Source organism: Lentinus tigrinus (genome assembly GCF_003813185.1).
Source record: "Lentinus tigrinus ALCF2SS1-7 unplaced genomic scaffold L226scaffold_11, whole genome shotgun sequence".
Classification (NCBI taxonomy): domain Eukaryota; kingdom Fungi; phylum Basidiomycota; class Agaricomycetes; order Polyporales; family Polyporaceae; genus Lentinus; species Lentinus tigrinus.
The window spans coordinates 478,464-502,309 of NW_027137920.1; the positions used below are offsets into that span (position 1 = coordinate 478,464).

At 56.7% G+C, this 23,846-nt stretch overlaps 10 protein-coding genes across 10 annotated transcripts; 7 read left to right on the top strand and 3 right to left on the bottom strand.

Moving 5' to 3' along the window:
- Positions 1 to 120: 120 nt before the first annotated feature.
- On the top strand, positions 121 to 2,397 carry L226DRAFT_507889 (FAD-binding domain-containing protein). Its single transcript, XM_067678155.1, has 6 exons — positions 121 to 699; positions 757 to 884; positions 943 to 1,107; positions 1,164 to 1,818; positions 1,876 to 2,086; positions 2,147 to 2,397. Exons 1-6 carry the CDS (start codon positions 230 to 232, stop codon positions 2,303 to 2,305), a joined length of 1,788 nt encoding a protein of 595 aa, XP_067535767.1. The 5' UTR covers positions 121 to 229; the 3' UTR covers positions 2,306 to 2,397.
- Positions 2,398 to 2,968: 571 nt separating this feature from the next.
- L226DRAFT_570853 (FAD-binding domain-containing protein) lies at positions 2,969 to 5,008 on the top strand (the record flags this gene model as incomplete). The annotated part of the gene is made up of 6 exons (XM_067684480.1): positions 2,969 to 3,423; positions 3,477 to 3,604; positions 3,658 to 3,822; positions 3,881 to 4,526; positions 4,588 to 4,798; positions 4,850 to 5,008. The coding sequence occupies 6 exons, from the start codon at positions 2,969 to 2,971 to the stop codon at positions 5,006 to 5,008; spliced, it is 1,764 nt and encodes a 587-aa protein (XP_067535768.1).
- A 635-nt stretch (positions 5,009 to 5,643) lies between these two features.
- Positions 5,644 to 7,717, top strand: L226DRAFT_570854 (FAD-binding domain-containing protein; the record flags this gene model as incomplete). Its single annotated transcript, XM_067684481.1, has 6 exons — positions 5,644 to 6,122; positions 6,193 to 6,290; positions 6,350 to 6,514; positions 6,566 to 7,205; positions 7,281 to 7,491; positions 7,559 to 7,717. 6 exons carry the CDS (start codon positions 5,644 to 5,646, stop codon positions 7,715 to 7,717), a joined length of 1,752 nt encoding a protein of 583 aa, XP_067535769.1.
- Positions 7,718 to 7,727: 10 nt separating this feature from the next.
- On the bottom strand, positions 7,728 to 10,392 carry L226DRAFT_534776 (MFS general substrate transporter). Its single transcript, XM_067680751.1, has 7 exons — positions 9,859 to 10,392; positions 9,739 to 9,804; positions 9,387 to 9,547; positions 9,188 to 9,322; positions 8,977 to 9,136; positions 8,402 to 8,918; positions 7,728 to 8,326 (listed from the first exon to the last, which is right to left on the bottom strand). The coding sequence occupies exons 1-7, from the start codon at positions 10,030 to 10,032 to the stop codon at positions 8,043 to 8,045; spliced, it is 1,497 nt and encodes a 498-aa protein (XP_067535770.1). The 5' UTR covers positions 10,033 to 10,392; the 3' UTR covers positions 7,728 to 8,042.
- A 160-nt stretch (positions 10,393 to 10,552) lies between these two features.
- On the top strand, positions 10,553 to 12,241 carry L226DRAFT_612843 (uncharacterized protein). The gene is made up of 2 exons (XM_067686436.1): positions 10,553 to 11,674; positions 11,746 to 12,241. The coding sequence occupies exons 1-2, from the start codon at positions 11,031 to 11,033 to the stop codon at positions 11,990 to 11,992; spliced, it is 891 nt and encodes a 296-aa protein (XP_067535771.1). The 5' UTR covers positions 10,553 to 11,030; the 3' UTR covers positions 11,993 to 12,241.
- A 187-nt stretch (positions 12,242 to 12,428) lies between these two features.
- Positions 12,429 to 13,927, bottom strand: L226DRAFT_57278 (thaumatin-like protein). Its single transcript, XM_067684724.1, has 6 exons — positions 13,446 to 13,927; positions 13,285 to 13,386; positions 13,163 to 13,229; positions 12,914 to 13,096; positions 12,752 to 12,835; positions 12,429 to 12,688 (listed from the first exon to the last, which is right to left on the bottom strand). The coding sequence occupies exons 1-6, from the start codon at positions 13,677 to 13,679 to the stop codon at positions 12,576 to 12,578; spliced, it is 783 nt and encodes a 260-aa protein (XP_067535772.1). The 5' UTR covers positions 13,680 to 13,927; the 3' UTR covers positions 12,429 to 12,575.
- A 956-nt stretch (positions 13,928 to 14,883) lies between these two features.
- Positions 14,884 to 18,103, bottom strand: L226DRAFT_462542 (urease; the record flags this gene model as incomplete). The annotated part of the gene is made up of 11 exons (XM_067675730.1): positions 14,884 to 15,216; positions 15,287 to 15,425; positions 15,480 to 15,775; positions 15,834 to 15,946; positions 15,997 to 16,053; positions 16,103 to 16,631; positions 16,670 to 16,825; positions 16,879 to 17,274; positions 17,431 to 17,671; positions 17,773 to 17,996; positions 18,059 to 18,103. The coding sequence occupies 11 exons, from the start codon at positions 18,101 to 18,103 to the stop codon at positions 14,884 to 14,886; spliced, it is 2,529 nt and encodes an 842-aa protein (XP_067535773.1).
- A 1,200-nt stretch (positions 18,104 to 19,303) lies between these two features.
- On the top strand, positions 19,304 to 19,978 carry L226DRAFT_545572 (uncharacterized protein; the record flags this gene model as incomplete). Its single annotated transcript, XM_067682355.1, has 1 exon — positions 19,304 to 19,978. The coding sequence occupies one exon, from the start codon at positions 19,304 to 19,306 to the stop codon at positions 19,976 to 19,978; it is 675 nt and encodes a 224-aa protein (XP_067535774.1).
- A 1,978-nt stretch (positions 19,979 to 21,956) lies between these two features.
- On the top strand, positions 21,957 to 22,303 carry L226DRAFT_570860 (uncharacterized protein; the record flags this gene model as incomplete). Its single annotated transcript, XM_067684482.1, has 3 exons — positions 21,957 to 22,094; positions 22,157 to 22,208; positions 22,263 to 22,303. The coding sequence occupies 3 exons, from the start codon at positions 21,957 to 21,959 to the stop codon at positions 22,301 to 22,303; spliced, it is 231 nt and encodes a 76-aa protein (XP_067535775.1).
- A 216-nt stretch (positions 22,304 to 22,519) lies between these two features.
- L226DRAFT_570861 (Osmotin thaumatin-like protein) lies at positions 22,520 to 23,571 on the top strand (the record flags this gene model as incomplete). The annotated part of the gene is made up of 6 exons (XM_067684483.1): positions 22,520 to 22,627; positions 22,680 to 22,898; positions 22,954 to 23,020; positions 23,074 to 23,253; positions 23,309 to 23,392; positions 23,459 to 23,571. 6 exons carry the CDS (start codon positions 22,520 to 22,522, stop codon positions 23,569 to 23,571), a joined length of 771 nt encoding a protein of 256 aa, XP_067535776.1.
- Between the last annotated feature and the right edge of the window lie 275 nt (positions 23,572 to 23,846).

Sequence of the window (23,846 nt, forward strand, 5' to 3'; positions counted from 1 at the left end):
CGAATACGAAACATTCCAACCTACTGCGCGCCGGGCGAGCGATGCGGCGGGGTGGCGGAGCGACGGGGAGGCGGAGCGAAACCATGATCATTGTGACTAATGCCACTTTAGGAAGCGCAACTGCAAGCTACGCGACGCGGCTGTACTTGCATTGGCCGAACATAAAACCCCAGGCTACCGCACTCAAAATTCTATCGCACACTTACCATTATCCGAGCTTCATCCAAGCATGTCCCAGTTCTCACTCTTGTCATTCTTCGTCTTCTCTGCGACTCTACATGCCGCCACTGCCGCTCAAAGTCAATGTCGGTGCCTGTACGGAGACCCCTGCTGGCCCAGCGACGGAGACTTCGCCGATCTCGCGACGCAAGTCTCGCAACCTCTGATCCATCCGGTGCCTCCTGCACAACCGTGCTACACGTCCGCAAATTCGTCGGAGTGCGCCACAGTGGTGGCTAACTGGAACGACGGCGACTGGCGGGCCAACCAGACGGGGTCGATGGAGGCGTCGAACTTCGAGACGTTCACGTTCTCCAACGGCACGATCGAAGCGTGCTACCTGAACACCACGCTCGGGGTGCCGTGCGGGCAGGGGAGTGTGCCCGTTATTGGGGTGGATGCGAGGTCAGTCGAAGATGTTCAGGCGGCGGTCAAGTTCGCTTCGGATCACAACTTGCGGCTGGCTGTCAAGAACACGGGGTGAGTCGACTACTACAAGGATAACCGCGCCTGTTCGGAGTTGCTGACTATCAACAGACACGACTATTGTGGACGCAGCGATGGTCGAGGTTCATTCATGGTTTGGACGCATAACCTGAAGAATATCACCGTACACCCGTCATTCACCCCTGCGGGTGCCCCAAGCAATGAGACCTACGAGTCTGGTACGTGCAAACCATTCTTGATGCACAGCTTTCCGCTGATTACTGGGCTGGCACTTAGCGATCTCCCTTGGCTCTGGCGTGCAATGGCATGAGGCGTATTCCGCCGCCAATGTATCTGGCCGTGCGCTAGTCGGCGGTACATCCATCGGTGGCTCAGTCGGCGCAGCCGGTGGATGGCTTCTCGGCGGAGGGCACAGTTCGCTCTCCCCATCCTTCGGCCTTGGTGGGTGTACCTACGGTCAACGGAGTGGAATATACGCTGACAGTGTCATCCTGCAGGTGTTGACAACGTGCTGGAGTTCTCTGTCGTGACAGCGAACGGAACATACCTCGTCACCAACGCGCACAAGAACTCGGACCTCTTCTGGGCCCTACGTGGAGGTGGAGGCGGCACCTTCGGAATTGTGACTTCCATCACTTACCGAACGCGTCCGACCTTCCCCATCGTTGCCGCATTCCTCACGGCCTCCGCCAACACGAGCACGCCTAACGCCGCCCTTTCCCAAGCATTCACTGAGGTCGTGCGGATCACCCCACAGCTCACCGATGAAGGCTGGGGTGGGTATGTCGTCTTTAACAACCCAACCAGCAACTCCACGTCGTTCGCGGTGATAACTGTCGTCCCGGCCGCGTCCTCGGAGTCGGCGGCACAAGCGAACGCCACTATGACCGGGTACCTCGAGTACGTGAAGGCGCTCGCGGCGAATTCGACGCAGTCCGGCGATCCCGCAGAGGCGGTCGCGCTGGAGGACGCGACCACTGTTGTTTTCGACACTTGGTACGACTGGTACGTTAAGACGTGGAGCACGGGTTTGCAGGACGGGGTTGGAGACAATGGCAATGTCGGGTCTTGGCTTATCCCTCGCGATCTCGTCGAGAGCGATCACGAGCATGTCGCAGAGACCTTGCTGACCGTCCCGGGGCTCGGTTGGTAGTAAGTACATCCCGCTGACCTGCTTTCACCGGCGCTGACTCGTTCCTTGCCCTGTAGTATCGTTGCGGGAGGCGCGGTATCAAACGTCAGCGCGGACGATACAGGCCTCAACCCCGCGTGGCGGAAGGCAGCGGCTCACACCCCCTTTGGCATCACCTGGTCCGAGGGTGCGACGTCCGACGAACTCAATGCTCTCCGCGACACTTTCAAGAGCAATCTCGCCAAGGTACGCGCCCTCGCTCCAGAATCTGGCGCGTACCTCAACGAGGTGAGTAGTCCAAAGCTTGTTTCAAGTGCTGGAGATCGGCTTGTTGACGGCTCCTTGCAGGCTTCGCCGTACGAGCCGGACCCGGCGCATTCTTTCTTTGGCTCTCACTATGAGAAGCTGCGGGCCATCAAGGCGATCTATGACCCTACCGATCTCTTCATTGTCCTGGAGGGCGTGGCTTCGGACGAGTGGGACGAGAGCTTGACGTGTCGGAAGTGAATTTCATACAGCACGTTTCATGGATTGGCCCCTTTAATTCATTCTGTGTCGTCAAGAGTAGGAAAGAGAGTTGCTCTTTCATCTTCAGGTGGTACTGCGATGATGGCTCCGAAATACACCTAGATTCGCCCCAGCCTGCTGAGTTTTAGTCTGTATGCGCTCAGCCGCCGCCTCCGGCCCGGGTGGCATACTGCGCAGCCACTGCCAAGGCACGCGCGTCATCGCAGTCACGACCATGTCTTTGGCAGCGACCACGCGACTCTGGCCAGATTCTCGCTCTTACCAAGTCATGCACGATGAGCTGCGCGCGGATGGGTTTTGACAACTCTTGATAGTAATCCTGCTCGGTCCTGTAGCCTATTTCGCGCAAATGCGAGGCGTGAGCCGCGATCGACTCTCGAGCCTACTGTGCTCCATGGCTTGACCATGCGGACATACAATCCGGGATTCTCAGGATCAAACGTCACTCATGGGTATTCAATGCTGCGCGAATTCTGATTCTGTCAAACTAATGCCACTTGACAGGCGCATTTCAATATTCGTGGACGTTGTGCTCCGCTGGCAGGTCCAACGGGCCTCAGGCTTCTGTTAGCCAGCTATAAATCCTGCCAACCGTCGTACTCACGCAGTAGCAATCCAGATCCTGACATATGCGTTCTGAGGATGTCCAAGTCCCTGCTCATCTTCCTCCTCGCCCTTCCCCAGATCTCCCTCGCTGCAAGGTGTCGGTGCTTGTACGGTGATCTTTGCTGGCCAAACGAAAGCGAGTTCGCTCAGCTCAGCGGCCAAGTATCGCAGCCTCTTCTCCTCCCTGTCCCGCCAGCGCGACCATGCTACATCTCGGCTAACTCTTCTCAGTGCGCCGAGGTGATCGTAGGGTGGAACGACGGCAATTGGCGGGCAAACCAGACAGGGGCCATGCAGTCACCGAACTTCGAGACGTTCGCATTCAACAACGGCACAATTGATGCGTGTTACATCAACACAGCGCTCGATGTGCCTTGCAGACAGGGTAGCGTATCCGTCATCGGAGTGGATGCGAGGTCAGTCGGCGACATCCAAGCTGCAGTCAAATTCGCTGCGAAGCATAACTTGCGGTTGGCTGTCAAGAACACCGGGTCAGTCAAGAAAATGCAATCATGCTCCCGTTTGACTCACCGCACTACGACAGACATGATTACCTGGGACGCAGTGACGGTCGGGGTTCGTTCCTGATCTGGACACATAACATGAAGAATATAACTGTGAATGCATTGTTCACCCCTGCGGGCGCGCCTGCAAGCGAGAGCTACAACCATGGTACGTCGTGCAGCACTGAGACTGGATTGAACGGCTCACATATGACGACGTAGCGATCACGCTTGAGGCTGGCGTACAGTGGCATGAAGCATACACAGCAGCCAATGCTTCCGGCCGTGTCCTTGTCGGCGGTGTTTCAGCAGGTGGCTCGGTGGGTGCAGCTGGTGGTTGGTTGCTTGGGGGCGGACACAGTGCACTTTCCCCATCCTTTGGTCTCGGTGAATAGGTTGGTTTCATATACTTGCCCATGCGCTCACACCATCAACCCCTATGTAGGTGTCGATAACGTCCTAGAGATATCGTTGGTGACCTCAAACGGCTCATTCCTCGTGGCAAACGCACACCAGCATCCCGACCTCTTCTGGGCCCTCCGCGGAGGAGGAGGCGGTACCTTCGGGGTTGTTACCTCGGTCACCTACCGGACGCGACCTTCCTTTCCCGTCATCGCCGCCTTTCTCGCGGCCTCGATTAATGCCTCTTCACCAAACACAGCTCTATCACAAGCATTCACTGAGCTCGTGCGCATCACCCCTCAGCTAACGGACGAAGGCTGGGGCGGATACACGATCTTCAGCCCATCGAACGGCTCGCTGTTCTTTACGTCGTTGTACATCGTACCTGCCGCATCCCCGGCCTCCGCAGGACAGGCGAACGCGACTATGAATGCGTACTTCGCATATGTACAGGAGCTCGCGGCGAATTCCACGCAATCAGGCAACCCGGCCGATGCGGTTGCGCTGCAAGCCGCGTTCACAACACCTTTCCCCACCTGGTACGATTGGTACGCCACGTTGTTCACAACAGGTGAACAGGTCGGGAACAATGTCGAGATCGGGTCGTGGCTCCTTCCACGGGATGTCGTTGAGAGCGACTACGAACATGTCGCAGAGACCTTACTTACTATCCCAGGCATCACTTGGTAGTGAGTGATCGATATCGCACATCACTGTCAAACCAAGCTAATCCGTGCATGTGCATAATAGTCCAGTGGCGGGGGGCGCAGTGTCCAACGTTAGTTCCTCCGCTACAGGTCTCAACCCTGCATGGCGCAAGGCAGCGGCCCACGTTGTCGGAGGCGTTTCCTGGGCGGAGGGAGCGACGATCGACGAGATCAATGCTTTGCGTGACAGGTTGAAGAACAACACCGCCAAGCTGCGCGGCCTCGCCCCGCAGTCTGGCGCGTACTTCAATGAAGTGAGTGGTTCACAAGTGAAGCTTCAGCTGAGGATTGACAGGATTTCAAAGGCTTCGTTGTACGAGCCGAACCCAGCACAATCGTTCTTCAACTCTCACTACAAGAAGCTTCGAGCCATCAAGGCTGTCTATGACCCCATCGACCTCTTTATCGTTGCGGAGGGTGTAGGTTCCGAGGATTGGGACAAGAACTTGACGTGCCGGAAGTGAAGAACAGTCATTGCGCAATCACTCGGTGCCGACTCGTGAGAGGACTCGTGGACTCGGACCGATGCGGTGCGTCTGACTCGGCACGGAGATGTACCTGGTTGACCTCTATACAACGATGTGGACCAGTCCTTGGACACGCAGCATAAGTGAAATATTCTCGTGACTCCCCCTCCCGACCTGTCAATGCAGACGTCATGATAGAGCTACGTCTTAATGGCCAACTCCGGATGTCAACTAATGAGCTGCGCGTACTAGGCCCATGACGCGAGTGGCTCGTAACAGCCTTCTCTACTAGTATAGAACCGCAAGCCCGGTTGTTCTGGTATTGACGGGCCTGCCCTTGTGGCCTGTAATGCTCATGAATGTCGAGCACTTCAAGCCTCTTGCGACGACTGGACCGTGCAAACAGCACGGGCTTTTCAGGATCAAGGACTGGACGGAGTGGTATTTGGATGCTGTGCAACAATTGATTTTGTCAAGGTCATGCTCATGCCACTCGACAGGCGCAGTTGCAGTCTATACAAACACTATACTCGGGCGGTGACAGGGGTATTCGTTCCTGGACTATTTAACTCTCTCAAGCCGCACCCAAGCAGAGTTAAGTAGCAAGCCGCGCCCCGCAATCGCACCACAGCATGCTCAAGTTCTCGCACATCATCGTCCTCGCCCTTTCCCAGAGTGTTTGCACAGCAGCGGCTACCGACACCGCTGGATTCAAGTGTCGATGCTCCTACGGAGACTCATGCTGGCCGAACGGCAACCAGTTCGCTCAGCTTGCCGCCCAAGTATCTCAGCCTCTTCTTCTCCCGACACCTCCCGCACAGCCATGCTACACGTCCGCAAATTCGTCGAAGTGCGCCGAAGCGGTCGCTAACTGGAACGACGGAAACTGGCGGGCAAACCAGACTGGAGCCATGCAATCCCCCAACTTCGAGACGTTCACTCTCCCGAATGGTACGATCGAGGCGTGTTACATCAACACTATGCTTGGAGTGCCGTGCGGACAGGGAAGCGTACCCGTCATAGGGGTGGATGTAAGGTCGATCGGCGACATTCAGGCTGCGGTCAAGTTTGCTGCGAAGCATAATCTGCGGTTGGCTGTCAAGAATACTGGGTGAGTTTGTTCTAGAAAGTTGGAATCCTGCCTGTCTAACCACAGGCTTAGTCACGACTATCTGGGACAGGGGTTCGTTCTTGGTGTGGACACACAATATGAAGAACATCACCGTCCACCCGTCCTTTACTCCTGCTGGCGCGCCGACGAACGAAAGCTACGAATTTGGTATGTTCGCTGTTTCTCCTGCTTGGGTTTCGAGTGTCGTCGGCTCACAAATGGACTAGCAATGACACTCGAGGCTGGTGTGCAATGGCACGAGGCATACACCGCAGCCAATGCTTCTGGTCGCGTCCTAGTGGGTGGTATCTCACCAGGAGGCTCAGTGGGTGCAGCTGGTGGCTGGCTACTGGGCGGAGGACACAGCATACTCTCGCCATCCTTCGGTCTCGGTAATTCCACTTCTCGTAGACACGCCTGTGACCACACTGATATACCCCCAGGCGTTGATAACGTGCTTGAAATATCTGTGGTCACCTCGAATGGTTCCTACTACGTGACCAATGCTCACCAACACTCTGACCTCTTCTGGGCCCTCCGCGGAGGCGGAGGCGGGACATTCGGCGTTGTGACTTCGGTAACCTATCGCACACGCCCTGCCTTTCCTGTCATCGCCGCCTTCCTCTTAGCCTCTGCCAACACCACCGTGCCCAACGCTGCCCTCTCTCAGGCATTTACAGAGCTCGTGCGCATCACTCCGCAACTGACAGACCAAGGCTGGGGAGGATACTCGCTCTTCACCCCCTCCTCGAACGGGTCCCTGTCCTTCTCCCACATCTACGTCGTACCAGCCTCCTCCCCAGGACCCGCCGCACAAGCGAACGCTACCATGAGCGCATACCTCGCATATGTGCAAGAGCTCGCGGCTAAGTCCACGCTGCCAGGTGGTCCCACGGAGGTGCAGCTGGCGTTCACAACGCCATTCGCTTCTTGGTACGACTGGTACAACACGGTCTTCGCCACAGGCGCCCCAGTCGGGTTCAACGCCGAGGTCGGGTCATGGCTCCTTCCTCGGGATGTCGTCGAGAATGACCACGAGCGTGTAGCGCAAACGTTGCTCAGCATTCCGGGGATTAACTGGTAGTAAGTGCACGACATCGGTCGGCCCCGTCCTTCATGCTGCCAGCCGAGCTAACCGAGATGCTGCATGCCCTGCAGTCCCGTCGCAGGAGGCGCAGTGTCGAACGTCAGCGCCTCTGCTACGGGCCTCAACCCCGCCTGGCGGAAGGCCGCTGTCCATGTCGCCGGGGGTATCACCTGGCCCGAGGGCGCGACACTCAACGAGATCAACGCTTTGCGCGACGAGCTCAAGAACAACACAGCCAGGGTTCGCGCCTTCGCTCCTGAGTCTGGCGCGTACTTCAATGAGGTGAAAGACTTAAGGATTCTATACGCACGGCGTTGGCTGGTAGACTGATCGCTGACATATCTCGCAGGCTTCGTTATACGAGCCCGACCCAGCGCATTCCTTTTTCGGCTCCCATTATACGAAGCTTCGTGCTATCAAGTCGGTCTACGACCCCATTGACCTTTTTATCGTCGCCGAGGGCGTAGGTTCGGATGAGTGGGATAAGACTTTGACGTGCCGGAAGTGATCCAACACAGGCATGCCGCAGTCACTATTCACCTCTTCGAGATGTTTAGCACTAAACAACTGATGATTGATACAAGGTGCACGGAATGGTATATGGATACATTCCTTCTAATCCGTACGAGAACGAGAACGAGCAACAACCACGTCCCGAAAGCGGATAGACTGCTTTTGGGCCTCTAGCTACTACTAAGAGCCAACGAACGCACGCCGGCGTTCGCGTCATGAAAGGTCGTGATAGTCCGTAAGATGATATCCCTTACTCACCGCCACAAGTTTTACCCAACACCTCCACACCTCAAACCTCACACATGCAAATCGCCCCGAGATCATGACTCCTCCTCACACACCACTTGCGGCTCGTCCGAAGCGGTGCGGTCGGGCAGGTACGTCGCAACCCACAGCGCAGCGCACACGAGGGTCGACATAGCGTAGTACACGAAGTACCCACCCATGTAATGATGCTCCTTGTCGATTGAGAGCGAGAAGAGCGAATTGGCGGCTGCGGGGCCGACGGCGCGCATAATCGACACGAGCATCTGCGCTATGCCGTTCACAGATCCAAGCGACGCCTTGTTCGGAGATGACGCGGTGATGAAGATGAACACGCAGCCTGATGATATGGAAGTGAAAACAGCTCAATATATGAAAGCGGAGGTTCAAGAGGGGCAGGGACAAAGGCACGTACCGTACGCAAAGTTGATGATGATAGACAGCAACGCTTGGCCAATAGTCAATGCCCACACGGCCGTACTCAAGCCCTCGAGCCTTGCAAGCTCGTTGATGACAGGGAAGAGGCCAAACACGGGCAGGACGCTTGCGATGCCGACGATATATACACGCTTCGTACCGAAGCGGTCGTGTATCTTCCCGAACAGGAAGATCTGCGTGAGGCCGTTGATGATCCCGTAAAGCGACATAATTGAACCAATGACCTGTGGGTCAAGTCCGAGACCCCCGAGAGCGATGGGCGTCGAGTAGAAGACAGGCTGGACGGCACGGAGCGTGATATCGACAATGGCGAGGAAGGCGTAATTTCCTGCCGCAACAATGACACGGGGAGTGAGCAGCTGCCGGAGAGGAAGTGGACGCGAGTCGTCGTTGACCACGGGGCTTTTCGCCACTTGCAATGCATCGCGCTCAATTGCCACCTCCTTGGGAGACAGGCGCAGAATCTTGCGCAGGGAGAGCGGGTTCTTCACGGTCTAAACAGAGCCCTTCAGAGGTCATTCAACCGCGAAAGCATATCAGGGATCATCGTACCTCTTTCAGGAAGAAGAACGTAATCAAGCAAGCCGTTGCGGAGAAAGTGGCGGGGATAGCACATGCAAGGAAATAAGGATACTGTTTCAAAAAGTCGATGTGGCCGAAGACGTTGGGGTATCGGTCGGCAGGCCTAGAGAGGGAACCACCAATAATAGGACTGCCAGGAAAGTTAGATTAGCAGCTTCTCGAAGGGGATCGTCGTGCTTACCCGAGCGTGGCGCCGGTAGACCAGGCAATAGGCATGTAGGCATATGCCTGTGCCATGTTACTTGGATCCGTAATCTCGGCCAACATGCTCTTCATGACGCCGATATTGCCATTGAGAGCGCCATTCAAGCTTCGGCTAGACACGGTAGCCGTGGCATAGTGAGTATGCATCAATGACGCACGGAGAACTGGAAACATACCTGATTACAAGGCCCCAGAATGTGCGGGACAGACCAAAGCAATACATAGACAGCGACAGACCGACCAATCCTGTCATGATAACTGGCCGACGTCCTATATGGTCGGATATCCGACTCCAGTGCATGACGGTCATCGCTTGGGTCGCGAAGAATATAGATTGCTGGGAACGTGAGATCAGCTTTAGAAACACGGTAGCAATCCGGAAAAGGGAGCGGTATGGTCGCAGACACAATCTCAGCATGAGCGCCCGGACGACCGGGGGGGATGTCCACTCTCAGAGTCACAGTCCTCGTCACGACCATACCTCAACAGATGCCCGGGCAACGTGAACATGAAAGGATCACAGCTCACCATAAGTCCGACATAGTATCCTACCCGCGTTTCGTCTCCATGAGTGATCCCGATGTTCCGAATGAGCTATGTTTCACAATTAGAGAGCGCACACGAGACTCGAAGTTACGAGGCACTCACCTCCGGAGCAAAGGGGTAGATGACTTGACTTGTGAGGGGCTCTGCGAGCTGGAGGACAAGGATGATCGAAAATTGCGCCCATGGGATGGCGTGGTGGATGCGCTTCGGTTGCCCATGAGAGTCGGAACCCAGGAGAGGGGTTTCCTCGTCAGCCTCAGCGAGTCGTGCAGTCATGAGGAGAGAAAGGCTAGCAAGAGAAAAGAAGGAAAGCGGAGGATGGGAGTGAGAGGGCGAGTCTGAAGAGAGACATGACGGCAGATGGGGACATTATATGGGGCAATTCGGTGCTCGAAGCCGACGTCGCGGCATGAGTCAAGAAGTTATGATTACCTAAAAGAACACTGAAGCATTTACGACCGACGGTTCGGTCAGAACTCTTCTCCGCCGCGGCTACTGTTGGCGCATTCAGACCGTCGCTGCTCACTCACGCCAATCGTCGCTCTGCACGTAATACGCCGCGGGTGTGTTCACCGTCGAGCACGACGGCAATCGCACAGACAAGGCCATCATCGGCGTTCCGGATCCTGGAAAATGAGAGAAAGATAGAGACAGACGAAAACATCGATGGCACAAAGAGAGCAACTCGCATCAGTGCCACCACGCCCCACGTGGCTATCGCCGGCGCCTGTACTGAAGCGCCCAGGCTGGAGCAGGCGAGGAGAGGGAGCCTGTTTCGCCAGCGTTCTCTTTCCCTCCCCATTCACCTTTGGATCCTCGCTCAGCCACACCATCTGACTCTCTCTTCCCTCGGCTACGTTCTGCGGACTGATTCCGGCCTTTTTCTGGCTCTCTTTGACCTGCTGCGTACAGGCGATGCGAGCTTTGGCCCATACTTGCACGGTCCAAGCGCGTGGCAATCAGCTCTGCCCGACTCAAGACCTCCGCTACTCTACCGACGACGCGAGGCGTGTCATCGCATCAACCATGCACCGGACTGGGCCGACTTGAACAGTCCAAGGTGGTCGCAAATGGGAAATCGAACAGCTCGGCACCGTCGTCGCCAGTGGCTCTGTCCATTGTGTCTCTGCCTTCTTATGTGGGACAAAGCGGTAGCCACGGCACGCGCAATACACATAACCACCGTGCTCTCCTATATATAAGGTCTTCTGGTGCGTGATCCTGCTCTCTCTGCGACACTCACCAGCTCGCTCGCACCTTGATCCACTCCTTCTATGCTCAGTATGATATGCTCCGCTATAAACTCCATGCATTCGCCTTCTTCGCATGCCCCGTCTTCCCGACCATCTCTCCTTCGCGCCTGCAGTTTGTCTCTGCCCTCGCAACCCCTACCGTCCGCCCGCTGCCGCCCCCGTGCACCCAGTAGCACCGCTCGGTCACGGAGTGGCACGCCCTCCACACATTGGAATCCCCCTGTCCCTGATGACGACGAGGTTGTGTGCGGCCGCGAACGCCTCGACACGTCTGGAGACCCCAGACTCGACAAAGCATACGCAGAGAAGCTGAAAGGTCACCAGCTCTCGCCCATTGGTTCTCCTCATGGGTCTAAGACTCGACCTTCGTCCCCTGTTGGGCCGGCTCCGGTCTCCGCAAGTTCGCAATCCGGGTACTTCCCACCTCCCGGCCTGGTCGAGGGTTGGCCGCCGAATGTGGATACGACGAACCACCCAGCCGACAAGAACCACGTGACCGGTCTGGACGAAGATGAGTTCGAGGCCAAGTTCGTGTCCATGGACCAAATCTGCAAGCCCCGCCAACCCAAGCCCAAGCCCGAGGACCAGCCTGATGGTCCGAAGCGCAGCGGTGGGGCTCTTCAGAGGAAGCTCGTGGACATCCTGCGCCAGCGGCCGTACTTCGGGTGCGTCCCACCTCTCTTTGCTTCCTTATCCATTCACAACGCACTGACACCACTCGCCTCAATTATTCCAGGTCGTACGCCTGTCCCATCGAGTGCACCGGCTTCCGCTGTGCGAACTGCAAGGCCCTCAAGTTCAGCGGCAACCTGCTCGCGGCCAAGATCGGGCAGCGCACGGCGAACGCCCGCCTGCTGCGCGTCACGCCGCATTCCGAGTGGCCCTACGTCGAGGACAGGCGCAAGGTCCTCCGGCTGCAGGACTCGTACCGCCGTGGCTCTGAGCGCGCTCTCGCTGAGCTGTCTCTGCAGTACTGGTTGTGAGTCGTCAAGTTCGATGACCCCGGCATTCAAGAGAGGACGACTGCATGCAGTTCAGTATTCGTGATTCTTGGCTAGATTCTAGCGTATCCGCATCGTATTAGCATCGTACAGCCAGCTACTGGTCGTAATCTGTCGTCGTCGCATTGTTACATCCCGCTCCTTCTACGTTATCCGCTCGTTACTCACTGTATCGACCAATTACCTCACTGTATGCGCCTTATGTAGCCCATGCGAATTGAATACATACGTTGTTAGGTTCTTTCTTGGTGGTGTGCTTACGCGTCTTGAGACTTACTGCCACAATGCTGCAAGGGGCTCAAGTATTTGAACTGTGCTTGGGTTGAAGCGCGTCTCCGGCGACGGCTTGTATCTTGAAACGGAGGGCGAAATACCATGCGCACGCGACACCAATATCAAGAAAAAAGGATATATTGATTGAACCGGTAGACAATCAGAATGCATAATCACAAAGGGGTAGTTCGATTTTCAAGATTTCGTGTATACGAAGGTCCATATTGCCGAGTTCATGTTTGTCGCCCCAGCTTGAAGGGGAGAAGCCCTATGCCTGTGCAGGCCCAGGTCCTCACGGGCAGAAAGTGACGGTGTAGTCGGCAGCGAGGTTCCCGTCGCACGTCCAGAGCGCGGTGTGGCTCTGCTCGTCGTACGCGTACGCGTACGAGTCCGGGCACGGACCCTCTGCAGAGCATAGTCAGCAATCCGTCTCTGGCCGCGGTGATGGTGCAAAGAGTGAAGACTCACTGAAGTACTGGTAGAAGTCGACGTCGGAGGGCGGGCAAGTCGCGGCCGTGCCGTGGCTGCCCGTGCAGCAGTCCTTGTTGTTCTCTGCGTCATGATGAACAGGCGAGAGTGCCAATGGTCAGCATCGCAATACAAAACTGAGGAGCGGGAAGCATGACGTACGGGGGTCACCGCCGAGGCCGGCAGCGCACGCGCTGAGGCAGCCGACGACCTGGCCCGAAGAGTCCTTGGGGCCCGTGAGCTGCGAGGGACAGTTAAAGTTCAGGTCCGCCGGGCAGCTCGCGCTGTGGCAGTTCTTATTGTTCGTGATGGACATCGGCATGTTGAAGCCGTCGACGAGGGACACTGTCGCAGAGGTGATGCGTGAGCACGAGTGGACTCGGAGTGGGCAATGCAGCGGCTTGGACTGACCGTCGTAGTTGTCCGGCTGGCCGTTGAATGCGAAGGTGAACTCGGCGACGGTGGCCGGGGGGACACCCTGAGCACTCCGAAGTCAGTCACTAGGGGACGAGCAGGAAATCGGGGTGACCCACCGTGCCAGTGTGCGGGTCGCACTCGAGGCCGCCGTTGCACCCGCCGTCGAGGCACTGGTTCGGGCCAGCAGGGCCCTTGCTAAAGTCACAGCCGCGGCGGCCCTGTCAGAGAATCGTTGTCAGTCGTGAGTGGGCATGCGGGAGGTAATCGGACTACCCACCCAGATGCGCCCGGCGCGCCAGTCGTTTGGGACGTCGAAGGAGACGGTCTGGTGGGCACCCTGCTCCCAGCCGGTGGCGTGGCTAGGGCTGGAGGGGCTGACGTTGAGGTCGGTGAAGAGGGCGGGCCAGATGGTGTAGCCGCAGTTGTTCTTCACGGTCATGGTGCGGGCTGCAGCCGATGCCGCGAAGACGGCGACGGCGACGGTGGTGCTGGCGATGAAGCTGGTCATCATGTTGTGAGCGGTAGGTTGGCTGCTGGGGTTGCGGGCTGTTGGTTCGATGGGTCGACTGGGTCGATGTCGAAACCACAAGGGTACGACCTGCTTTTATACTGTCCCGAGCTGCTCAACCACCGCACTTGCGCGCACGTTGATGTCATACTGCAGAATGGACTCCAAAAGAGGTTGGGTTAGTAGGCTGCCGCAGGAGGCGGTCAAGCACTGGCTACTCCACCTGGCCCCGGTCCAGATCGGGGTGTAACGAAGGGGTAGTGCAGCCCGCTTCAGACATCCCGGAACTCCAGACGAGTTAACCGCACCGCACGGCGCAAGTTGGACCGGTGTTCTCTGTTCATTCCGACCGATCCTCGTCGGACGCCTGGTGGACAAGATTCAATCAGCTGAACCGCCGCGACGGCCTTGACCTCCTTTCAGCGGTTCGCCAGTCGGCAAGCCACCGTCCGCTCGTCAGCGGGCCTCGATATGTACACTGGTAACAGCTTTCCTGTGTTCAAACCCTGTCCGACAAGGTGACGCCAATTAGTGTTATGTGCCACATTTGTGAGGAGGTTGGGACCACCACCATCTAGAACTATGACCAGCAGACAAGCGAGAGCTGGACCCATGATATGGTGGCTGAAGCTCGCAGGCTGACCGGCGGGGGCTACACAGGATGAGTTTATGATTAGCGTCCGCTGTGCAGCTTGCCAAGCCTGAGTATGATGAACGCCCAAACTTGCCTTCGATCGTTGTCGAACCTTCGTGGTAGAAACCAGGCCGTCCGAAGTCTCCACAAGTACGGCGTACGGCGCTGCGACATGACAGAGATGCATGGAATCGGGGTCAAAGATGCTTCTCATACGGAGTTACGATTCTTCAGCGTCCGAAGACTCTTCTGGTCTCACATCTGCAGTTTCGAGCTAGTTTGCTGGCATCCCAGAAGTCGGACATTGACGATTATCTCCGCATGTGGCTGGAAAGCCGTGTACCATCACGTCTCACTTGAGCTGCGAACAGCAGCGTAGTGTGGGCTGGCCGAAATAAGAAGGGCATCGAGCGTCCGGCACCAACTCCATGAGGTCACCAAACACGACACTGATTGCCATTCTCAAACTACAACGTCAGCAAGTGCGTTAGCTTGCCAAACCCGTGATACTCGTACAAGCGTTTAGCCATTCCACGTTACCGCTCACGAAAGTCCCCTCAATGTTTGCCGAGATCAGAAGATGTTGTAGTACCGCGCAAGCGGGAGCTTTTCTGCAGGCTCGATGTCGGCGAGAACCCCGTCCGCACGGACCTCGTAGCTTTCGGGGTCGACCTTCATCGTCGGCGTCGCATCGTTCCACTTCATGTCCTTCTTGGTCACCTTGCGGCAGTTGCGCACCGCTTCGAAGCGCTTCCTGAGGCCGTACGATGCGATGGTGCCCGACGTGATGGACACCTCTGATACGAATGACACCGAGTTGAGCGCAGCCGACCCTGCGAACGAGCCCCACATCGGGCGGCCGATGAAGGGTTGCACGGTTGGAATGGAGGCGTTCGCATCGCCCATCTGCAATGGAGAGTCTGAGTCAGTGCGAGTCCGCCGCAGGAGGGCGCGCACAGTCCAGGGTTGGACGAACCTGTGCCCAGGCGATGACGCCCGACTTAATGACCATTTCTGGCTTCGCCGCGAAGTTCTCGGGCTTCCACAGCACAAGATCCGCCAGCGTTCCGACAGCGACCTGTCCGACAAGATGGGAAATACCATGCGTAATGGCGCTACGTTCGCGATGAGTCAATTTACTATAGTCGCTGGGGTCAGAAGGAGCTCACGGGTTGATGGTGTACTTCGAGACGTAGCGCTTGACCCGGCCGTTGTCGTTCCCTTCTTGGTCTCCTAGGCCGGTGAGGGGTCCGCGGAACTCGCGCATTTTGCTTGCCGTGCGCCATGTCCTGCTGACGACCTCTCCGACACGACCCATGGCTTGGGAGTCGGAGCTAATCATCGAGATGGCACCGGTGTCGTGGAGCACGTCCTCGGCTGCTACTGTCTCCGCGCGGATTCTCGACTCGGCAAAAGCCAGATCCTCTGGAATTGACTTGTCCAAGTGGTGGCACACCATGAGCATCTACGCCTCAGGTCGTCAGCTGCAACCCGTATATCGGAATCCAAATGCTAGAACTCACGTCCAGGTGCTCGTCCAGGGTGTTCCCCGTGTACGGCCTCGTGGGGTTGGTTGATGATGGCAGAACATTATTCAGACCGCAGACGACGATGATGTCGGGGGCATGTCCTCCACCTGATTAAGGAGTGAGCGTAGATCACCCGACTCCAACATCACCAACTCACCAGCGCCCTCGGTGTGGTACGTGTGGATTGTACGGCCGCCGAACGCGGCAATTGTGCCTAATAACCATGAACAAGGATACAAAAGTCAGAGGCCGAAGGAACCCACTTTCAACGAATCCGCTCTCGTTCAAAGTATCCGTGTGGATGTTAACCTGGACATCGTACTTATCGCCCACATCGAGAGCACTGACGATGACCGACGGGGTAGAACCCCAGTCCTCGTGCAGTTTGAGACCCGCCGCACCCGCTTTAACGATATCCTCCAAAGCCTTGATGCCGGTATCATTACCCTTGCCGGTGAAGGCGAAGTTCATCGGAAGACCATCGGTCGCCGCGAGCATCTGCTGCATGTAGAAGGGACTCGGGGTGCATGTGGTCGCGTTGGTTCCAGCGCTAGGACCAGTACCACCACCAATCATTGTCGTCGTGCCCGACGCGAGTGCCTCCGTGACCTGCTGAGGGCAGATGTAGTGACAATGCGCATCGATGGCGCCGGCGGTGACGATGAGCTTCTCTCCCGCGATGACTTCTGTCGCCGAACCGACGATGAGGTCGGGGTGGACTCCGTCCATAACGTCCGGGTTACCAGCCTTGCCGATTCCTTTGATCTTACCATCCTTGACACCAATGTCCGCCTACACAAAGGTCAGCGACCCAGCAACCTGTCAAGGACCAGGAGACTTGCTTTGTATATGCCGGACCAATCGACGATGAGAGCATTGGTGATGACCAAGTCAAGTGCCTCCGCAGCGCTTCTGCCCGTGGCTTGACCCATACCCTCACGAATCGTCTTTCCCCCACCGAACTTGACTTCGTCGCCATACACCGTCTGACACAAGACAGCATAAGTGGCGATATCATCATGTGAATGGTTGCACTCACGTCGTCGCGTTCGACCTCGATCCAGAGGGCGGTATCTCCAAGGCGAACTCGATCGCCCACGGTAGGACCGAACATAGCAACGTACGCATCGCGACCGATATCGGTGTCCTCGGAGACTTCCAGTGCGCCGGGCTCGGGAGTGTACCCGAAACCTTTCTGTACCAGGTTCCGCACAATCTCATCCGTGCGCGACAGGTCGACGACGCCGCTCGCAAGACGATTGCCGCCAGTGATGATCTTTGCGCCCGCAATCGCGCAGAGCGTCACCGTCTTCGTGTCGCCAGGCTCGAACCGGACTGCCGTACCTGCCGCGATGTCGAGGCGCTTTCCGTAGGCCTTACCGCGATCAAAGACGAGTGCGGGGTTGGTTTCGATGAAGTGATAGTGCGAACCGATCTGACAATGTACACCTAGTTAGAGGAACATGCATCGCGCCGCTGTAGGGACAGGGTGATAAAGAGCTCGATGTACGCTGGCTGCGTTCGCCATACGACCATCCACATTCAATATCACCAGCCACTTGATGTACAACGACCCAGAACGTTCGCGCACCTGTATTGGTCGGTCACCATTATTCGTGACGCGCAGCTTGACACGCTTGCGTCCTTGGTTGATACGAATCCTGTCCTGCTTGACGACTATCGCGCCTGGGGCATTCTCACGAGTGTACAGAGCGGCGTTGACAGCGGGGAAGAGATCCTGGGAAGGGACTGGCAGGAACGACCCATAGAGTGCCGCCGTAAGGTCACCATCCTCTGTACAGATAGGCTCGTGCACAGTGACGAGGAACACTCTGAAGCGCAGGTGCGTGGATTGAAAGGGGCGATGCACATACAGTAGCAGAGTGAATGAGAATCGCATACCAACAGTGCAGACAATTAGCTCAGTGCTCACCCGTCTGGGAACGTGCCCTCGACTTGGATTTCATGCAGGAGGGCTGGCACGCCTGGCAGGACGTGCCTCCGTCCAAGCATCTTCTTCCCATGCTGCATAAGTTCGGCCACAGAATGCTTGCCATCTCTGATGTACTCTTGCAGCTGGGATGCAATGAGGGCGACTGCTTCCGTCTGGTTCAGCTGCAGACCCCGCGCAAGGCGCTTCTGCGCGAGGAACCCCGCCTGGCAGTGCGTGTAGGCTGTCAATACGGCCCCAACAGATCGAGTTTCGTGCAGCAACATACCTGATGTAACAAGAGCTTTGCCTCCTCTCTTGGTGAGATGCGCATACTTGTTTCCGGCTGTGCAAATCAGCAGTGTGGTCGAGTCAGGGCCTCCGAAACTGGTAGCGTCAGAGTCGGCGTCCGCCAGGCGTTCAACACGAGGTGGTTGAGGACAAGGCTGGTTCGCGCAGAGCTGCCGCTGCTCAGGAGACGTTCATCTAATTGGTGTAGTCTATAGTACAGCAGAGATACACTTGTTCCTGGGGGCAGATAAGGAGGCTGGCCAAGTGACTGCTCTGGTGACGCGGGGAAGAGAAGATAAGGCGCGCGATTAGATTTTGTCGATGCCTCGAGGCGGCGCTCTCCGCGACGACGACCAGAGTTCGCTGTCTTCGTCTCTTCGTCCCATCTTCCATCCATGCTCCTGTCTCCTGTCGACTTGCTACTCTTCCAACACTGGCTTTTCCTGGAACTGCGACCCTGCTTCATCTTGAATGCCACATCTCTTACATGATGACTCGACTCCTGCGGCTCCTGCCTGGGAGTGGCCCGAACCCGTTGACATCTCCCACGCCGCGACTGTCGTGCCACCAAGGTCCAGCCAGCTCAGGAGACGTTACCAGGAGGGCTATCGCATGTTACATGGAATAGGTCCTATCGCCCGGATCTATTGTGGGATAAGGGTACTACAGGCCGTACAGTAGTAAGTCGTACTTGCATAGGAAAAATCTATTGTGCACCCGATTCTGCAACTATAATCAACTGCTCCCATATACGTATACCCGCGTGTCTCCGTGCTTGATGCTCTGAACATGCCGCGCTGGTATCTTCGGAGTGTCAGCGGCGGTCGCAACGCTGTTAGGATCAGCCTGACAAGATGATCAACATCCGTCGAAGCCTGTATGTGTTGACTGAAGCACGTCGGGACTTCGCATGCTACGATCCTCCGTGCTCATCGTTGTCACTGCCCTTGACGACTTGCTCTGCATCGCCCGCAATCACATTCAAGCTCTCCACGTCGGCACGGAACACGACGGCGTGGCCTCTGCGTGGCGGGCAGTGTCATCGGAGCGCCGGCAGTTGACTCCCAGTATGGCCACCGGCAGTCTCCGGCAACCCGGTTTTGGGGAGGGTACGTCACGTGAGGTGGTGTAGCAGGCGGTATTATACCCCGCGCTTTGTGTTGACGGAGGAGTACCCTTTGTCTTCCGTCTCCATCCCCGCGCCTCACCCTCCTCGTCCCTCCGTCCCTTATATTGCCTGTCGATGTCCTGCGCCGTCATGCTCCCTCCTTCCGCGACCCAACCTTCGTTCCTTCCCAGGAAACGCACCATGTCGTTCTCGGTGCCGACCCCCATCAAGTCCGCACGCACCCCACTTCGTCGCACGGGGTCATACCTATCTCTTGCCGACATGCAGACGGCAGAATACACGCCACTCTATGGACGGGAGGGTCCATCGAAGAGCTACTCGGCCTTTGACAGCCTGGTGATCGGCCACTACGACCCCCGAATGCGCAAGCGGAGGATCGCATCTCCCCGCTCACCATCCATTCAAGCCTCTTCTGCGCTTAAGGCGGCATCATCCCACATCATACTCACATCCCGCCGCACTGCGCCCAAGCCAAGACGATCTTCACCGCTCGCTCCCGTTCAGAAGTCTCTACCCGAGCGGCCTTCCCTACCGTGCACCAAGAAGCGGGAGCCGGACTTGTATCGCACCGCGATCGAAACGCGCATGCGACTGTCTCCCGTTGGCCGCAACATCCTCGCGATGGGGCCGCGTATAGCGATGTCCATGTCCGTTATTACGGCGACGGAAGCCCTCGAGAGTCTCGTTGCTGCGCACGGCGACTGCGATATGCCAGATATGCCGGCGTTGAGCGCCTCGTGGGTGGACCTCAGCCAGGAGGACTGGGAGATGGTGGAGCCTGACGCATAGGCCTCATCTCTCTTCTCTTCGCACAGACCGCGTTGTGTCGGGCACGCGGTAGCTCTTGCAGGAGGGTGTGGGCGACAGGCTCACACTCACGCTGCCCTTCGGCGTAAATCCGATGGGTTCTTCTCACTCGTATGTCTAATTCCTTTGGGTTTCTCATACGGCCTCTTTCATATCTACGGCCCCTCTACTCGACGGCAGCTTTTTCGGGTTCTCAGAAGCACATTTGGACTTTGTATAGTAAGGGTTGCGCCACCACACTCCCATTTTGTAATAACGTGTACACCGCTGTATCCCACCATGCATACGACCACATTCATTAGCGTGTAATTCACTCATTTTCTGGACAGACCGTGGTGTTTGTGGCCGACCTTTTGACATCTGGACGCGCGTCGCCGTCGTCTCGCGTTGTAAAAGCCCCAGGGACGACTGCGCCACAGTCAAAAACATGCGCCACAAAGCAAGCCGGTGGCTGTGACACGTGCGTACTCACCTCTTCTCTGCCTCTCGCTCACCGCCCTGTCCGGCACATCGTAACCTCCGAACGCGATGAAGAAACATGTTCCTTGCGCTGTGCAAGCATGGCAAACTCGACACAAGTCGGGCGCCATTGGGAAACGTCTCGATGTCTCGTGAAATGTCATCGGTGGATACCACAGCGTATTAGCTGAACAGCGACGCCGAATCAAGCGGGATCTCGGAGCGTGGGATGAACTTCCAGAGCCATCCCTCAGCGGATGAGCTTCGAGTACGCTTGCATCGAAGAAAAGATGGAGTGTCGGAGTATCTCGGCGGGTACTCAACTAAGGAAGTTGGATGACTTGAAGGTTCTAGGGACACCGCCTCGCACAGAATGTATCTGTACTCCTATCTGCAGTCCTGCACACAGTTTTGAACTCGGGGTCCTGTCGAAGGTATCGTCCGCAATGGGAAACTGATTATGCATATTCGCTACTATGTAGCCTGAGGTTGGCTTCGTCAACACTTCGCAATAGTTTCCTTGAACTGACGTTGATGTATACAGGAATTCTCAGGCTGTCTCCACTGCCCGCTGTGCAGTTGCAACCCGACTCCCGACGCTGGCTCTGTTAGATTATCACCATCTTAACGAATCAATGAAGCTGATTGCAATGACTCTCCTGGACCACCGTGACCTACAGCCCTGTTGTACGATTAGACTCTGCAACCGTCCGGGTCTAAAATACGTCAAAGCGCGCACCCACGAGTGTCCAGGCCATATCGCTGTTGAGAATATCAATTGAATACAACGGGCTCCACGACATCCACGGAGGCGGCCTTCAAGTTGCAGTATACTGCCCATGATTTGCCGAGTCCGAGTCGCTGCTCCGACCAGACCCTTCTGGTGCGTCGTGACATCGTACCTCATCACAAATTCACCCATGTGAACGTCCGGTATAATGGATCAGTGAGTCGGCTGCGCATCCGCGAGTCGGTCTCGAAACTCTCAGCCTGGTCTGGAAACTCAGAGCTGCTGCAGTCTGGGCCCTGCAGTGCTGCACGCGCCCTCCTGTTCGAGGGCGACCGGCTCAAACGTGGAGCTCAATGCGGTGTTTTGAAAGTCGGACGTGCATATTTCTGGCGTTGTGATGCGACCTTGTGCCCAGCAACGAACTCGGCTGCCTGGCAAAGACCGTGAACAGCAACCGATCAAGCTTCAAGCTTCAAGCCTTCAAGACCTTTCCGGGCACTGGGCGTCAATTGACAGCGCCCGACCGATCGACCCGCGAATCAACTTGGAATCAACCACCAGAGGCTCTCGTGATCATGCGGACACACGGAAAATGCAAGTAAGAGCTCTCACTCATTTCCATGTAAGTATGCTACTTACTCCTCAGGACCTAGGAAAACCCATACAGATGTCGCGCAAGATTTCTCATCTACGTCGCACTGTGGCCGTGAAGGGAACAGGCCTGTATCAGCGCAGCATAACAGCGGCTGACGTCACGACCTCGCAGCACGCATGGAAATTATCACCCGTGTGCACTTCTTCAACTACGGTAACGAAGGTGATGTGTGCAAGTGGCGCACGAAGATCATCTGCCACTTTGACGGTGACGGGCGGGTGTTCGCCGCTACGTCGCCGAGGGAGTCGTTGTCAGTGAGTATTTCTGCTTATCCTTCCTCATACGACGAAGGGGCTCACTTCATGATGACACCTAGGTGCTGGCCGCCGTGTGGGCATTGCCTAGCGCAGCCGACTCGACCCCTGCATGTGCACCGCTACCGACCAGCTCCACTCCCATACAGTACTGAAGGCGCATCCTAGGCTCGCTCGGGTCGTATGCCGCAGATGGGGCGCGGCGGTAAAGTCGTCTGTCGATACCCTGCTCTGGTCCAATGATCGGACTGTGATGTGCACTGCGTCTCGCCGCGTAGTAGCAGCCTGTCTTCTCGCGTTCGAGGGTGCAAAGACAAGCAGTCTTTCAAGGTATAAATGGCCTTCGTCTGTGCTGCGCAAGAGGACAACGGACTAGTCTTGTCAGCTCACTCTTGCAGCTCGCATACCTCATCACCATTCTCAACATGCACGCCAGTCTTGTCGGCACCGTCACCCTCGCCGTCCTCGCTTCATCCGCCGCGGCGAGGACGTTCATAGTAGTCAACAAATGTGCCTATACCATCTGGCCTGCTGTGAGTGTATAAGGAGACGCTTTTAAATTCTCGTAGCTGACACTCTATCTAGATCTTCACGGATCCCAACGCGGGCGACTCAAAGCCTGACCAGACTACGGGCTGGCAACAGGACGCCGGTCAGACGGTCACATTCAACGTTCCTGATGATTGGCAGGCGGGTCGTATCTGGGGTCGCCGTGACTGCGACTTCAGCACCAACCCCGGCCCTACTTCTTGCGTCGATGGTGGCTGCAACGGCGGTCTCGTGTGCGACCCCACAACGGGCGGCGTTCGTACCACTCTCTTGTACTCATTTCCTAGCGTTTCAAACCCCCCTTCTACAGGGTGTTCCCCCTGCAACGCTCGCTGAATTCACTCTGGGCATCAACGGCAACCCTGACAACTACGATGGTGAGCGAGATAAGGCTAGGACAAACAACTAATCCTGAAGGCCGAGACTCCAGTATCGCTGGTTGATGGATACAACTTACCCTTGAGGATCGACAACAACAAGGGCTGCCCTGTTGCTGATTGTCCCGTCGACCTCGCACCTAACTGTCCGGCCGAGATACAGGGCCCCTTCGACGCCGATGGCAACCCGGTCGGCTGCAAGAGCGCGTGCTTGGCTGGTCTCGGCGACCCGAGTACGTCGATAGTTTTCCAAACCCAGAGAGTAAATATTGATGATCACTCCTTTAGCGAACAATGCCAATTGCTGCACGGGTACCCACAATACACCAGCCACTTGCCCCTCTTCCGGCGTCCAGTACTACGACTACTTCAGTGCGTGTCACTACTGATTTTCGATGGTACCTGCCCGAGATACTGATATAACGAACATGATTGCAGAGCAAAACTGCCCGAATTCCTACGCGTACGCGTACGACGAGTCCAGCGGCACGGCACTCTTCACTTGCGACGCGGCTCTCGCGGCCGACTACACCATCACCTTCTGCCCCTGAAGATTTTATGACGTTGGACGCGGGAATAAGTTATTCACGCTACTCCTAGGATACCCAGGACATGTGAAGTCAGTTTTAGGGCGTATGCATTTTCCATATGTAGCGAATATCTCGCGGAGATCCTCCGTGCGTCCTCGGTGAAACGGGTAGCGCAAAGCATATGGCTCACATCTCATGATTGGTATATCGCCTTCTCGCCGGCCTTCGTAGTACCAAGAAGGTGATACTGAACAGCGCTCAACCCTCTAGCACTGGTAAGTGGGTTCGGGGGTTCT

Bases quoted from the DNA above. Each gene is read 5' to 3' on its own strand.
- L226DRAFT_507889 (XM_067678155.1), top strand. From the start codon at position 230: ATGTCCCAGTTCTCACTCTTGTCATTCTTCGTCTTCTCTGCGACTCTA. The intron at 1,819-1,875 runs GTAAGTACATCC...CTTGCCCTGTAG, and splicing joins GTCCCGGGGCTCGGTTGGTA to TATCGTTGCGGGAGGCGCGG. The intron at 2,087-2,146 runs GTGAGTAGTCCA...GGCTCCTTGCAG, and splicing joins CTGGCGCGTACCTCAACGAG to GCTTCGCCGTACGAGCCGGA.
- L226DRAFT_534776 (XM_067680751.1), bottom strand. From the start codon at position 10,032: ATGACTGCACGACTCGCTGAGGCTGACGAGGAAACCCCTCTCCTGGGT. The intron at 9,548-9,738 runs GTGAGCTGTGAT...TCACGTTCCCAG, and splicing joins GATACTATGTCGGACTTATG to CAATCTATATTCTTCGCGAC. The intron at 9,137-9,187 runs GTAAGCACGACG...CTTTCCTGGCAG, and splicing joins TCTACCGGCGCCACGCTCGG to TCCTATTATTGGTGGTTCCC.
- L226DRAFT_612843 (XM_067686436.1), top strand. From the start codon at position 11,031: ATGCTCAGTATGATATGCTCCGCTATAAACTCCATGCATTCGCCTTCT. The intron at 11,675-11,745 runs GTGCGTCCCACC...CAATTATTCCAG, and splicing joins CGCCAGCGGCCGTACTTCGG to GTCGTACGCCTGTCCCATCG.
- L226DRAFT_57278 (XM_067684724.1), bottom strand. From the start codon at position 13,679: ATGATGACCAGCTTCATCGCCAGCACCACCGTCGCCGTCGCCGTCTTC. The intron at 13,230-13,284 runs GTGGGTCACCCC...CGGAGTGCTCAG, and splicing joins GCGACCCGCACACTGGCACG to GGTGTCCCCCCGGCCACCGT. The intron at 12,689-12,751 runs GTGAGTCTTCAC...TATGCTCTGCAG, and splicing joins CGACTTCTACCAGTACTTCA to AGGGTCCGTGCCCGGACTCG.